At 36.0% G+C, this 15,456-nt stretch overlaps 1 protein-coding gene across 1 annotated transcript; it reads left to right on the forward strand.

The window, feature by feature from the left end:
* Positions 1-898: 898 nt before the first annotated feature.
* Positions 899-5,874, forward strand: LOC140156824 (cytochrome P450 2U1-like). The gene is made up of 3 exons (XM_072179813.1): positions 899-1,272; positions 2,818-3,781; positions 5,667-5,874. Exons 2-3 carry the CDS (start codon positions 3,367-3,369, stop codon positions 5,831-5,833), a joined length of 582 nt encoding a protein of 193 aa, XP_072035914.1. The 5' UTR covers positions 899-1,272; positions 2,818-3,366; the 3' UTR covers positions 5,834-5,874.
* Positions 5,875-15,456: the final 9,582 nt, after the last annotated feature.

Consider the following 15,456-nt stretch of genomic DNA (forward strand, 5'->3'; position numbering starts at 1 on the left):
CGATGAAAATGCCTTGTTTAGGGAAAAAAAGGTTTGTATCATGTTCCCCGCGCGCATTGGATTTCTGATGGTGAAAATGTTGGAAAATAAATTTTTATTTCACAATTTTTATTTTATATATTGACAAATTGCCATTGACAAAATATAATGGGCCCAAAACGGTGAGTTTTCCAGGGGTAATCCCCTGAACACCCGATTTATTGATAAAATAAAAAAAAAAAACCGCATACCGCATTGGATTTGTAATCGCTCGGGGGACATGGGACAAACCTTTTTTTTTATTTGGCCTTATAGTGACGAGATTTTGGATCAAATATGCCTATCGTAAACCTGAATAATTATTGGCTCGATGAGTAACCAGGTTTTCCATTGAGAAAAACTTTACTTTCGATCACAAATGCAAGTTTGTCAGAATTTTCACGAGAAGACAAGGGTTGTGGTGTTTTTGTTGGGTTTTTTTTGAGGTTTTTTTGTCTGTTTTTTTTGGTTTTCAATCGGAAAATTATAGAAAATCTAAGATTCTCGTAAAGATTTTTACTAATATTTTCCCGCCAACATGCTTAGTACTTTCGGTCGTTTCTGGAATACGAAATTATACTTGTCTGCATGTTTGTTTGCTTTAGTTGGCCCGAGAGTACACACGCTTGGGTCCTGATGGACCCGCTGATGGGATCAGGCTCCTGCAAAATGTTCACTGCTGAAAAGCTTGTATAAGCATATGCTGGCCTGATATGAAGATAAAGGAAAGACAAAGAATTGAAGAAAAAGAGCAAGTAAAAGAAATGCTACTCACAACAAATCAAGTGTTCCATTTTGCTTGACCTTGGGTTACGAAATACGAAATTGTGTCGAGTGATAATAAATATCTCATTTTGTCCGTCTTTTATTTCAGACCTAAGAATGACTGTTTACGCCACTGCACTCTCCATACTTAATCTTCAGTACGGCCTTCTATGTCTCGCTTCAGTCTTACTGTTTCTTTGGTGGATAAGACGCCCAAAGAATCTCCCTCCAGGTCCTACTACACTACCACTCATCGGCAGTGTTCCAAGCCTAATATGGGGTTTTACAAGGCTGGCGTGCCCGCGTACGAATACCTCGGACGCACCATGAAAAAGATTTACGGTAGCGTGTACTCTGTGGACATCTGCGGGCAGTTGGTGATTTTTATCAATGATTATCAGTCAATTAGTACAGCATTTCAGGACCCAGCGATGACTAATAGACCGATACCAGGTGGAGGGATAGCTGGAAGGACAGGACAGGAATTTGGTGAGTTTAACTCTTTCTTTTTATTCAATAATATGCAAGCAGATGTAAGGGGCAACAATAGCGTAGCTAAAGGGGGCGTGGCGTAATTTTCACCATTTTGGAGTAATTTTCACTCTTTTTTGGAGTGATTGCCTTAGCCAAATGGCATTTGGCTTGGTTCTCTTTCTGTCAGGTTCTGATTCTTTCTTTCTTCTACCAATCGTATAATGATCAATTCATGCTTTGGTGCGACATGTATCTCAATCATTTTGATAGCGTCAGTCATACACCTTTTAAACCAATCAATAATCCTATTGCTAAAGAGGATAATAAGCTTCTACTCTAGCCTGTGTTTGCTTTGGCTAAATCCTGTTCAAGTGGTGGGTTACAAAGCATTGTATTTTGTCTAAGAATTTGCCCATGCATTACTGGGCATTGGTCATGCTGGTCTTATTACAATGATGTTATCACCTGATCACTAGAACCATAGGCTGGTGGTACAAATGTCACGTGAACAACTCTAGGTCAAAGGTCAAAACAGGTCAACATCACTGGCTAAGGGCCGTGCTCTGTGAGCACAATGACTAGTTTTCACTCTGTTTGGAGTACATAGTGTTACGAGTTACGAGTTCCAAAACACGCATCAAACAACTTATGATTAGTATGGCGATTAAATCACTATACAATATCATACAAGAATTAAACTTATTTTATTTTAACTTTCTTTACCCAGAGTAGCTCCTCCAATGCAAACACTGATTTCCAAGGAGGCCCTGCATTTACATTTTTAAAAAGAAGCATATATGTGACCATACACCACGAATGGGCCGTAAAGTCTGCCCCGGTCAATTTTGTTTTATTTCGTGTTTAGAAAATATGTATCATAAGCTTTAAAATGTTATATCATTTGACTTCAAACGATATCCAGAAGCGAGATTATGGTTTGTTGAACTCTGCTCCTTTCCATATTGCTGGTAATAAATATCAAACAGTCATAATTGGCGGTCATTTCAAATCATCCCCAAGTCAACGAGGTTCAGGAATGTCCTCTCATTGTTATTGTTGGTTATACATACCTATACAAAATACAATGCTTTGTTATCCACCACTTGAACAGGATTTAGCCAAAGCAAACAAAGACTAGAGTAGAAGCTCATTATCCTCTTTAGCAATAGGATTACTGATTGGTTTAAAAGGTGTTTGACTGGCGCTATCAAAATGATCGAGATACATGTCGCACCAAAGCATGAATTGATCAATTTGTCATGCATTTTCATACAATACGTATACGGTATAGCAAAATGGGGTTTATTTCCAGCGTCGACTTATCGCGATCGTTTGTTAATCATAATTTCTGATTTCGACTGCAAAAGTGGTGTTAATACCTTCATATGGAATGGCACAGTATGTTTTTATTGCGTTGCTTTCACGTTTTGTTGTTAACACGGTTTAGTAACATATTTACCTAGCCTAGGCTATTTACGTAGCCTACATCATTATCATCTGAATCATGGTGAAATTAGTATTATTGATAGTCCCTCTAACTTTATCCTTTACTGCCCGCAGGAATGCTTCTGGCTAATGGAGATAAGTGGAGTCATCAGCGTCGATTTACAGTGGCTGCTTTGCGAAGCTTTGGAGTTGGAAAAACATTTTTTGCCGATAAAATCGCTGAAGAAACAAAAGCCCTCGCAGAAGAGTTTTGCCTGACAAACGGGAAACCATTCAGTGTCGATATCCTTTTAAATAACGCCACTGCCAATGTAATATGTTCAGTAATTTTTGGGAAACGTTTCGACTATAACGACCTAAGCTTCCAAGAACTGCTATACGGTCTTGCCAGAAATATCGAACTTACGGTTTCCACCTCTCCCTTGTTCTTTATTCCTGTATTACAATATTTCCCATCAAAAGGTCGTGAAGAGTACGTTGCTAATATTGCCAAGATTCGCGCATTTGTTGATACCATTGTACAAGAACACAAATCTCACTTTGATCCAAATGATTTGCAAGATTATATCGATGTCTACTTGGATGAAATCCTGAAAGAGAAGCAAAGATCAGGGTGAAAACAACCTCGTAACAGAGACCTCCCTCATTGCAACAGTGGTCCAGATGTTCACAGCAGGTAGCGACAGCACTTCAGTGAATATTCGCTGGGGATTGTTGTATATGATTGCCAACCCTGATGTACAGGCCAAAGCTCAGAAAGAATTGGACAAAGTGGTAGGCAGGGATCGCATGCCCCGTCTTTCAGATAAAGCTGATCTTCCATACTTCCAAGCAACGCTGCTTGAAATAACGCGAAAGGCTTCAACGGCTAGGCTTAGTGCCCTGCATGCGGCAAGCGAAGATACCACTTTGAATGGTTATAACATTCCTAAAGGCGCAATAGTAATGGCCAACTTATGGGCTTGTCACTATGATGCAGAAGTGTTTGCTGAACCAGAAGTTTTCAGACCAGAAAGATTCCTGAATGATGCAGGGGATAAGGTAGTTCAAAGAGACGAGCTGATTCCGTTTAGTACCGGTAAGAAAATGTTTGTATACTTAAAATGAGGCCTTAAAAAGTTGTTGGGTAACGAACTTTGATTCAATGTACATATAGTGGTTTCGTATGATTTCGCATGAATCGCATCGGGACAATTTTCATCAACGATATTCAGCAGAATCATTCATTCATTCATTCATTCATTCATTCATTCATTCATTCATTCATTTATTCATTTATTCATTTATTCATTTATTCATTTATTCATTCATTCGTGCGTTCGTTCGTTCGTTCGTTCATTCGTTCATTCATTTGTTAGTTCATTCATTCCCAGTTATTAAAATCACTCGCTGTCATTTCCTGAATCATTTCCATTTACCAAATAAAAAACATCAAATAGTTTATAATTGTTAATAATTGGGTAGAATTCATTCATTCATTCATTCATTCGTTCATTCATTCGTTCGCTCGTTCCCAATTATTAAAATTACACTCGCTACCATTTCCTTACTCATTTCATTTACCATGTATAAAAAACCCATTACAATAAATTTTATTATGAATTGATTGGGTACAAACAATCAGTAAGATTTTTAAACTGCTCATTTCCTTTACTTATACATATTATACTGGCCAAAAGTTTGGGTAAATTATTTGTTTAATAGTTGGACTATCTCATCCGGCACATTATGACATCTAATTGAATCCAATGTGACTTCAAGAAGCAAAGTTACAAGCATTAGATTAGACGAAGGTCCTGTTTTAAAAGTGACAAACTAGCCTATTCAAAACTCCACGGACTAGACATCTGGTTTGAGAGTGGTGATTGGCTAATTTATGCGTGCCTGTTATTTAAAACAAAAGCAACAAAAGAAAACTAAAACAAAATAACTGACAACTGACATAAGAAGGTATTGGGGATTGGTTACTTTGATTAAATGAATAGTTCATTATCATTTCCAAAATTACCATAGCGATTGTCTTTAACCCGGGGTCATTCATACCTTCTAGGGATTTTAAGATGTAGCCCCAAAATAGGAATATTTACCAGAGTCTTATGAGGAGTGGCACCCTCGGGTAGGGAAATTATTTTTTATTATATCCTGCACTTTTTTCTTTTTCATTTCGGACCCCAATCGGGGTGCATATCTTTTTGACATTTCAAGATATGAAAAGGACCCACAATATGAATATTAACCCTATTCTAACGCGGAGTGTCACTCCGGTGGAAAATTACTTTTATTCTATTCTTTCATTTTTACTCTTTCATTTGACACCACTTGGGGGTGTCATATCTTCTTGGGATTTCGAGATATTGAAAAGGACCCAAAATAAAACTATAGAACCGGGTCTTATAAGGAGTCTCTGGTGAAGAAAGTAATTTAAATACATTCTTCACCTTTTTCTCTTTCATTTGACACCACTCAGCTGAGTGGTGTCAAATGAAGAAATGAAGAAAAAAGGTAACCTAATTCCAGTTTTAGAGCCTTTTTTAGGGTCTGGGCTCCGAGTAAAGTGGCTGAAAATACAACAAGTGACTACTCATTTTGCGACAAAAACAAAACAAAAAAGGGGGCGAACATTTCCCCCTATCCCCAACCGGATTGACGCAACTGCATCAATACAACATGTATTATGTTTTTTTCCCTGAATACTTTCCATCTTCGAGTTTAGAATAATTTAGAACAGGGTCTTTTCATTATTACCATACTATTATTACATTATTTTATACACGGCAAAACATGTTCAATTTGTCAAAATTGCTCTTCCACATGACTGTGTTAAAATATAAATATAATTCAGTAAAATAATAACACATAAAATTTCATGGCAAAAAACTGAATATTATAAGAAATTTCGAAATTCTTTTTGATTTGATTGGTATTCATTATTGTATCATTTTCCTATTTCTTCCTCTCTTCAGGACGACGTTTCTGTCTTGGAGACAACCTAGCCCGAATGGAGCTCTTCGTCATCATATCACATTTGTTGCATCGATTTACCTTCAAATCCCCGCCCGATCAGTGCACTGCTCTCGGCATGGCTAGGTTACCTAATAACGTAAAAATATGTGCAATACAGAGAGAGTAACATTTGTGAACAAGTCAAAACATTTCATGATGTTATTATAACTTAAGGGGTCGAGCTGTATTGTCTCAAATATCTCCGAAATGGGAGAAAACTGCAATGTTTGCTGTGAAATTTTGCCTAGCAATATCTATCTCAGGTGCAAATTTAATGGTGCACATGAAAGATTGAAGTCTTTAGATTAATATTTTAGCAATCTTAATATTATTAGTTGATAGGAAATTCTTCAAATATGCCTGTACATATAACGACGCATAACAGCCCACGCAGTTTTTTATAGGTGAACTCTTTTCGAGCAGTCCGTGTTGGACGATGACCCTATCTTTTTGCTGAGGTATTTACAGGACCTTGAAATAAGAATTATGATAGATATTTGTGACTTCGGAATGCGACGAAGGCATGTTCGAAGCTCGTCAACATACAAACTTCTACCTGATTTTACAGTCTCGTCGACCACTGTCTGGCGCATGTTATTTTGTTACTCTAAATTCAACAAATTCCATTTTTTAGGCAAAAAGACTTCTGGAGATACCATCCTGCATGTCCGTGTTCGATTTATGGTAATACAATTAACCAATTTTGAAATATCAATATTTTCAGATTCACGGAAGCCATATTTTGTACATTTTCGACAGTAACGAGTTAACGCCAATTTTGGTAGGGGCCTACAAGTTTGTCAGTTTTGCCGAAGTTATTTATCCGGTTAACTAACGAATATCAAGGTTCATAGGCGAGCTAATAGCGCTATGTTATTATATTACTTTTACTTACGATCTTCATAATGATTCCATTTGAGAACGAATATAACTCCTTATAGGTCTTCAACTTTGTCTTCACACGACTAGCCATATTTTATGGAGTGTTGCCAGGCAAGTCAAAAGCAAATTGGGACAAATCGGCACTAAATATGGCCCGTAACTACATCAACATATCACCCAAATGTCCATGTTATTTAGGGTACAATGTTAATGTAAATACATTGTAATATACAATTTTAAAACATTGTTGAAAATGTTCTAACATGCGTATGCGCGATTCTTTCTCCCGTTTGAGTTTTAATGTATACCTAGTATAAGATATTGACAGTCAATTCATAAGAAGCCCAAAGTTAATACTAACACTGCAGCGCTGGCAATACGACCAATTCTGTAAAACGATATGACAAGAATCGTTCCGCTTGATTTATCAGGTCTATAAAGGTGACAAAGGAACAGGTCTCTAGTTTGATTCCACAACCATTCAAACCGATCTCATGTTTTATTGTATTATCATGTATTAAAATGAGGATGGCTATGTCATAAATGGACCGGAACAATATAACCGTATACTACCACCTGTGTTGAAGGACAGTTCTGAGATACAGGGTGTTCCAGAATGATCTATACCGTGTTTGAAAAATTAATCAACAGTGTATTTAATTTTAGTACCGGTACATGGAATACAATAGAGAGCTTGCGAAATGACGTTACTTTAACTTTAACTTTAACGTCTAGAGGATTACAGAGGATTATGTATTCAAAACCACCTTGGTTTTGAATACATAAGTCTCTATAATCCTCTAGACGTTAAAGATAAAGTTAAAGTAACGTCATTTCGCAAGCTCTAATGACATAAATGTCACCTACTTATTGTGTTACTTTCATTTCAAAAACTTGATTCGTTTTGGCGTGATATTGATATTCTTAAAACTGGACAAAAATTGCACGTGTGTAACTTACAGCACAGGCTTCATAAGCACCAGACATTGACCTGCTTTATCACTATCGCCCAGACGTAGACGTACTTTGCAATATAGTGTAGAAATCATTCAGTTGTCAAAGGAGATACACCAAATTTGGCACAAATGTAGAGCTTGAAACACTGAATAATTCTTAATATTGATTTAAGTGACCTTTTTCATGTGTTTTCAATATTAGTCCCGATATTTGTGCTGAATTTAAAAAAAAATTTTACGATCAATTTTACGCCAAAAATGTAATTTTATAGAGGGTATAACTTGTTTAAGAAAAACTTGCTGCAAATGTAATCTTCACCTTTTCCTAGTTGTGTGTTTGCCAATAGGGACATAAATACATGCTGTGGCACAAGGACGAATCTTCTCTATAATATTTTTATAATAGGCCCCTAAATCAATCTCTGCCGGCATTTCAAATGATGAAACTCATACACCACAATCATTATTTTCGAAACTGCCGCCAAAGACGACACATGCAGTATTAGGTCAATCAAGCTTAACAAATCCTTTATACCATGCATGCTAGTAATCGATAGATCATAACAAAATTAGCTGCAAAACTTTTTCCAAATAACTTTGTGCTGAACGGTTACTTCATTATTTTCATAATAGATTGTATTGTCAAAACTTAAACTTCACCATTGTACGCAATATTCGGTAATTTATTTTAGAAACATTCGATCTTTAAAATCTTAAATTACCAAGAAAGCTAAATATATGTAATATTTAGAACTCAAAACAATACGACTGATAACAATGCTACCTACAAAATTCAACTTTCCCGGTATGGATCTTTCTGGGACACCCATGCAGCTTAAGATGACAGCGAGACAGGTTTCTCTAGATCGATTACACGGCCATTCATACCTATTACCTGTTTTAGGGAACAAACCAAAAAATCGATAACGTCTTATAAACGAAACCAGTTTCGTTTAAGGGGTAAGGGGTAAAAATACTCGATTACGTTTGTACAAAAACATCGGTCTGAAGAATGTGTCATTATTATTATTATGTCAAAATTTCCAACATTTCATTATTACGTTTCTGGCATGGAGGAGGGGTCGGCTGAGAAACGAAACTAGTTACGTTTATTGGACGGCATCGATCTTTTGGTTTGTTCCCTTATTGTAACCTTATAGAAGCCATATACTTTTCACGCCGTACTGATTACCCTCTGTACGGAATGTTACATCACAATCTTGATCGACTTGACAACAGGCACACCCCGGTACAAATAATTGTAAATGGTGGAAAGTCGTATTTATGACAAAATGATTAAAAAGTGATACTTTTAGGTATTATTCTGTTAGTTTCTGTTTGGCAAATCATAAATACTCACGTGTTTTGGTCAAAATGGCAATAATCTTTTTTCTACCCCTACCCACCTGAAATAGCTAAACACAACCCTTAAGTTTCTGTAACTCCTCGAAACTTTTCGTATTTTTGCGCATGGCTTCCAGAAGTAGTTAGCTGTTGTGAATTGGTCAAATCGTGTTTTTTTGGGAATAGTATTAAAATGACCTCTGACGAAGATTCTCAAGTTATGATGTAAAGAGTGTCAAAATGAAACAACTATATATAAAAAGTGACATATCTTAATAACCACAATTCATTAAGTAATATTTGAAAGTGCATAATTATTTTGCATTCCGTATTTATTCAAATCTTAAAGGTGTAACTTTTCATTAATCCCCTAATCTAGACAGTCAAACAATTTTAATTTGGTCATTATTTGCCAAATATTATACAATATACCGTAGGCGTATTAACTGTCAGGAAACTAATGAGGTAAAATGAGTAAAAACGCACTATCTTAACCGGTTATTGCTGTGTTCTATTAAAAAGCCTGAATTCAATCTTGCTCTGTTATCCTAAAACCAATGGATTTGGCTGAATCCAACAAGGTGAACGTTGGGACATGTTTAAACATTACCAATTATGCCAAAAAAAACAGGTTTTGAAAAAATGGCTCAAAACACATCTGAAAAGATTGTACACTGCCTCTTTGATTGTTTTTTGTCGAAACCTCAAGTGTTCCCTTCATCTAATCAGAATTTTTTGTGTCAGTTCCTGCAGAACTGACACCTTTAGTACAGGTTTGACGATCACGTGACAAATCGAATCTGTGACGTCAATATTAATATCGATATCAATTTAAGGCTGTTCTAGTTAAATTACATACCCATTGGCATTTTGGCTGTTCCATTTAATTTACATACTCAACATTTCTCTGTGCACTCCATGAATTGATCCTGATTTGCATTGTCGTATAGAGTTATATTTTTGTACACAACAGGGATGTTACTATTGTTTTAACTAAATGAAGCATACTTTTGCTTTTATCTTTCTTTGTCCTGTATTAATTATAAATTAGGTGATTTAATTAATATAATTCTTTGTTTCAGTGACCCTGGGGTAAACAGACAAACAAAAACATAGGTCAAAATCCTTCAATTTATGTGAAAATTGAACAAAAAGTACCCAAATCCCTACATTTTATATCTCCCTGTGTTATAGACAAATTGTATACGTCACATTTAAAATCATTTAAAATGACTTATAAATTGCCTTATGCTATAATGGGGTCTTATACATTTGTATTGTGTGAACTTTGTTTTTAAATGCCTTTGGCTTCCAGGTTAGTTTCTCGGAGCTGGTGAGGTGTATCTGGGTGTAACTTGGTAGGGTGGTGGTAAGTGGCTGCCCTAAGACTTGATGCAATTTTTGGCGCAAAATATGCAAATTAAGTAGCTAATTTGCATATTTAACTTTTTTTTTTGCCATTTCGAAGAACTGGTGAGGCGTATATGGATATAACTTGATGAGGTTGTGGTAAGCGGCAGTTTCACGGAGCTGGTGAGGTGTATTGGGGTATAACTTGGTAGGATGGTGGTAAGTGGCTGCCCTAAGACTTGATACAATTTTTAGCTAGGTAGCTAATTTGCATATTTAACTTAAAAATTGTCATTAAATGAAAAAGCACACTTATATTGTCCATATTCTACAGTCACTAGAATGAGCAATGGCCAATTCTCTTGTGCAAAACGTTACTATTTTCGGCTGTTTTGTCATACGGTTGTAAATTCAATGAACTGTGACTTTTAAAAAAGAGCGCTTACAGATTGATATGCTTCCGATATCAAAAAGCAGGGTTGGGTGTTAGGGTTAGATAAGATGTATTTTTCCATATTAAAGCCTATGTCAACCCTGACACCCATAGAGACCACAAAATACCACGATGAAAACCACTGCGTATGCGTGAATCCCAGGGTCTGCGATGACGCAATCACCCTAAGTGTTAAATGCTCACGGAATTGCTGCCCGGGCAGCTACCTGTCCGTGATCGTGTGCTTGGCATGCGGGGGTCTAAGGTTCGAATCCCGGGAGTGCCAAGTGACTTCTTTGTTCATCTTCTCTCCTTTTTCGTATCTTCTTTAACTTCCGATATCAAAAAGCAGGGTTGGGCAGTGTGTGGGTGTTAGAGTTAAGCAAATGATCTCGCTGAAAGCAGCAATTTATACTGCGTTTTTCGATACCTCATTTGTTGCTCTGCGATCTTGTTGAACAAATGTACGAGCATTTCAATGGTAAAGGGTCGGATATAATAAATAAAGAGTTATCCGAAGTGAGTAACTGGTTTAAAGCAAACAAACTTTCTGTAAATGCTAGTAAAACTAATTGCATGATTATGGGTACCCCTAGAATGACTTCGATAAATAATTTACAAGAAAACAGAGATATTACTTAGGGTAACTGAAACAAAATTTTTAGGTGTAATTATCGATGAAAATCTCACATGGAAAAACCATATCAACGGAATCTCAAAAACAATTTCACGGAATATAGGTATGATAAACAAGTTGAAATTTTTTATACCTGGGCGTGTTTTGCACACGCTTTATTGTACGCTTGTCTTGCCTTATATTAATTATGGTATACTTGCATGGGGGAATGCATGTAAAACATATCTTGATAAAATACATTTGCTCCAAAAATGGGCCATGAGAACCATTTCGAATAGCCATTTATCGAAGCCATTCTGGACCACTATTTCATAAATTCAATATGCTCAATGTTTTGATATATTCAAACTAGAACTAGGTGTATACATGTATAAATATTCTATCAAACAACTACCATGTTCATTTGACAGTTTCTTTCTAAAAGATCCGATATTCATAGCTATCACACAAGAAACAGTAATAAGTATAATCAAACAAGAAACAAGAAAGTATTCACTGATCATTCAATCAGGACTACCGGCCCACTGTTATGGAATTCCCTGAACGATAACCTTAAATTAGCAAATTCAATAAAACATTTTCGAAACAAATATAAAACACAGCTAATCTCATTTTATAACTAGTTCTTGGAGCCCCGTTTTTGTTCTTGTGTGATAGGCTTAAGGGATCTAAAATGAGCGTTTATTGCGTTTCGACAGTATTTTTTGTGCGACATGAGAGCACCTCAGACCTATCGAATTGCATTCTGAATACGAAGCATGTCTTTCTGATATCAAATAATTTTCATTTTTTGAAAATCACAATATAATACAAATTTTATGACAAATTATAAAAATTTGATATTTTTCAAATTTTGATATATAACAGTCCTCGAAGTGAATTATATAAATCTAATGATATATTCTTAAAGTGTATGTAGCAGGGAGGAAAAGCCGACGGTCAATTGAAAATTTTGACCTTTCATATTGAAGATATGGAATTTTTCCCCCAAAAGACCTAATTTTTTTTTGTGTTTTGGGAAAAAAATCCATATCTTCAATACGAAAGGTCAAAATTTTCAATTGATCGTCGGCTTTTCATCCCACCTACATACACTTTAAGTATAAATCATCAGATTTATAAAGTTCACTTCAAGTACTGTTAAATATCAAAAATATCAGTTTTAATGATTTGCCATAAAATGTGTATTAAATTGCGAATTTCAAAAAATCAAAATTAGTTGATATCAGAATGACATTCTTCGTATTCAGAATGCAATTCGATATGTCTGATGTGCTCTAATGTCCCAAAATAAATACCGTCCAAACGTTCATACCCCAGCCCTTAAGGGATCTAAAATGAGCGTTTATTGCGTTTCGACAGTATTTTTTGTGGGACATGAGAGCACCTCAGACCTATCGAATTGCATTCTGAATACGAAGCATGTCTTTCTGGTATCAAATAATTTTCATTTTTTGAAAATCACAATATAATACAAATTTTATGACAAATTATAAAAATTTGATATTTTTCAAATTTTAATATATAACATCCTCGAAGTAATTATATAAATCTAATGATATATTCTTAAAGTGTATGTAGCAGGAGGAAAAGCCGACGGTCAATTGAAAATTTTGACCTTTCATATTGAAGATATGGATTTTTTTCCCAAAAGACCTAATTTTTTTGGTGTTTTGGGAAAAAATCCATATCTTCAATACGAAAGGTCAAAATTTTCAATTGATCGTCGGCTTTTCATCCCACCTACATACACTTTAAGTATAAATCATCAGATTTATAAAGTTTACTTCAAGTACTGTTAAATATCAAAATATCAATTTTAATGATTTGCCATAAAACGTGTATTAAATTGCGAATATCAAAAAATCAAAATTATTTGATATCAGAATGACATTCTTCGTATTCAGAATGCAATTCGATATGTCTGATGTGCTCTAATGTCCCACAATAAATACTGTGCAAACGTTCATACCCCAGCCCTTAATATACTCTGTTTGTTTGTTGTTGTATTAATTTAGTTCTGTAAGGGGATGGTCAATGCTGGCCTTATTGGCCTTTCGATCATCTCCTCCATAATTCGTCGTCCGTATTCCATAGTGGCGTATAGTGTGGCGCCGTGAATAAACAACTTTTCGAGAAAATCGGGTTTGAAGAAATGCCAATTTAAAATCGAGTTGTGTAAATCAGACATTCATTATATTTTGTAAATGATGTGAACTTTCTGTAGTAAACTAAATAGATTTTATTGTTATATATTTTTCAAAAGAAATAAATACATACTATTGCTGGCAAACTGACAATAAAACTATACGTCACTATGGAAAACGAACAAAACGCAATACCCTAACCTTACGTTAACCGTACGCCACCTCGGTCGCCGTGTAATCCCTATGGCGTTACTTTTCGTCGTTCGTATTCCATAGTGGCGTATAGGTCCGATACGCGTACGCCACTATATGACATACGATGTTTTTCATTTTTGCCGATATTTCATAATTATAAAATGTGTATAAAAAGTGGCGTATGGTCGATACGCCACTATGGAATACAAAAAATGTCACTTTGTAACTATACGCCACATTTAATTAATTAATTACTAATTAATTAGCTAATTATGACTGATGAGACTTAGAAAAATGAAAGAGAACATCATTAAAAACATATGTGCCAATTTTCAAAAAATGACCAAAAATCACTATACGCCACTATGGAATACAGCCGACGAATTGTCTTGTTTTATTTTATTTTTTCGATGTTGAATTTCTTTGTATTTTGTTGTTTTTTATTATGGAAATAAAGATTCATTCATTCATTCTATCAAAGGTTGCAGAAGTCCATATACAAAGGATTCTGCTGAGATGACTGGATGAGTATCCAATGCGGTATCCATGCTTTATTGTGCGCCCCCATTTTCATTCAAATTTAAACCATTATGTTTGTCCCATAGTTGATTAATGAAAAGCAGACTTGAACCCAATAGAGAACTGTTTGCCATATCGAAGCTAAACTGACGAAATATGGTTCAAAATTGGCATTCGCGCGTAGCTCGAACAAAATGGGCACTTTGGGGGCTAAAATGGTCAAAAATGAGGTTAATTTGGTCAGAAGCCCACATACAGGCGTCAACATTGGGGCCCCTAGTAAAATATTGGGGGGATTTATCTCCCCGGGATCTACGCCTATGCTGAAGAAGAGTGCTAACAAGCCCATCAAGCCAGCCACAACCAAGACAAACCTAGAGGGTTTGCGCCGCATGCGTTTGAGAAAGCGGAACAGCATTGACCATGTTGACCAAGAACACCTCGTCTGGAGCATGCGTCACATTGTAGCAGTTGTGAACAGTGATGGAGTACACATAAGTATTGAAGGATAAACTGAAGTTAAACAGTAAAGAATGAATAAAGAATGAATTCATAGCATGAGATTGAAACAATTAAACTAAATAAACAGGTTCAAGAAACAGTCACTGAGTATTTATGACCCCCTATTGGGGGCTAAATTTTTACAACCCCTATCTTGAGTCGAAAATTTTATCACACCCCCCCCCCTTCCGCCTACACAAACTCAAGACAAATTATTCATTGCCGGAAGAAAGGTGCGGAGTGCACCAAAACCACCGATCACAACTAATATCTTTGGAGCGAAGAAAGTGCGCAGAGTGGGTTCAAAGAAGGCGCGCGGAGCGCTCAAAAACATTTTGCATTATATAACGAAAGATTGTGCCACATTTTAGTTGCTAAGTTAAAGAATTCGAGAATATTGAGTCACCAGCCCTATTTTGGGTGTAAAAATATATGCCCCCCCCCCCCACCCGCCCTGTATATTTTGGACCCCTCCCCTTCCGAAGAAAATGCCAGCCCCCTAAAATGTTAAATAATAATTGTTAAACCATATACATCTCCATGCTTCGTCATAAATAGACGGGTATCATCTGATTCAGCAATCGATGGTCTTACTGTTTCAGAGTGAAATATTACTATTAGACCTTCTTGAGGACATTGGTGGGTAACTTCCCCCTGTGCCATCCAATATGCCATGAACTAGTAGGACCGGTGGGGGAGAAGGTGAAAGAAAAAAGGAAAGAAAATCCCCAACCATCGAGATAAAAAATATTCGCAATTTTGTTTGCCTCCCCTCACCCGCAACAA

The sequence above is a fragment of the Amphiura filiformis genome, chromosome 7 (assembly GCF_039555335.1).
Source record: "Amphiura filiformis chromosome 7, Afil_fr2py, whole genome shotgun sequence".
NCBI classification, from domain to species: domain Eukaryota; kingdom Metazoa; phylum Echinodermata; class Ophiuroidea; order Amphilepidida; family Amphiuridae; genus Amphiura; species Amphiura filiformis.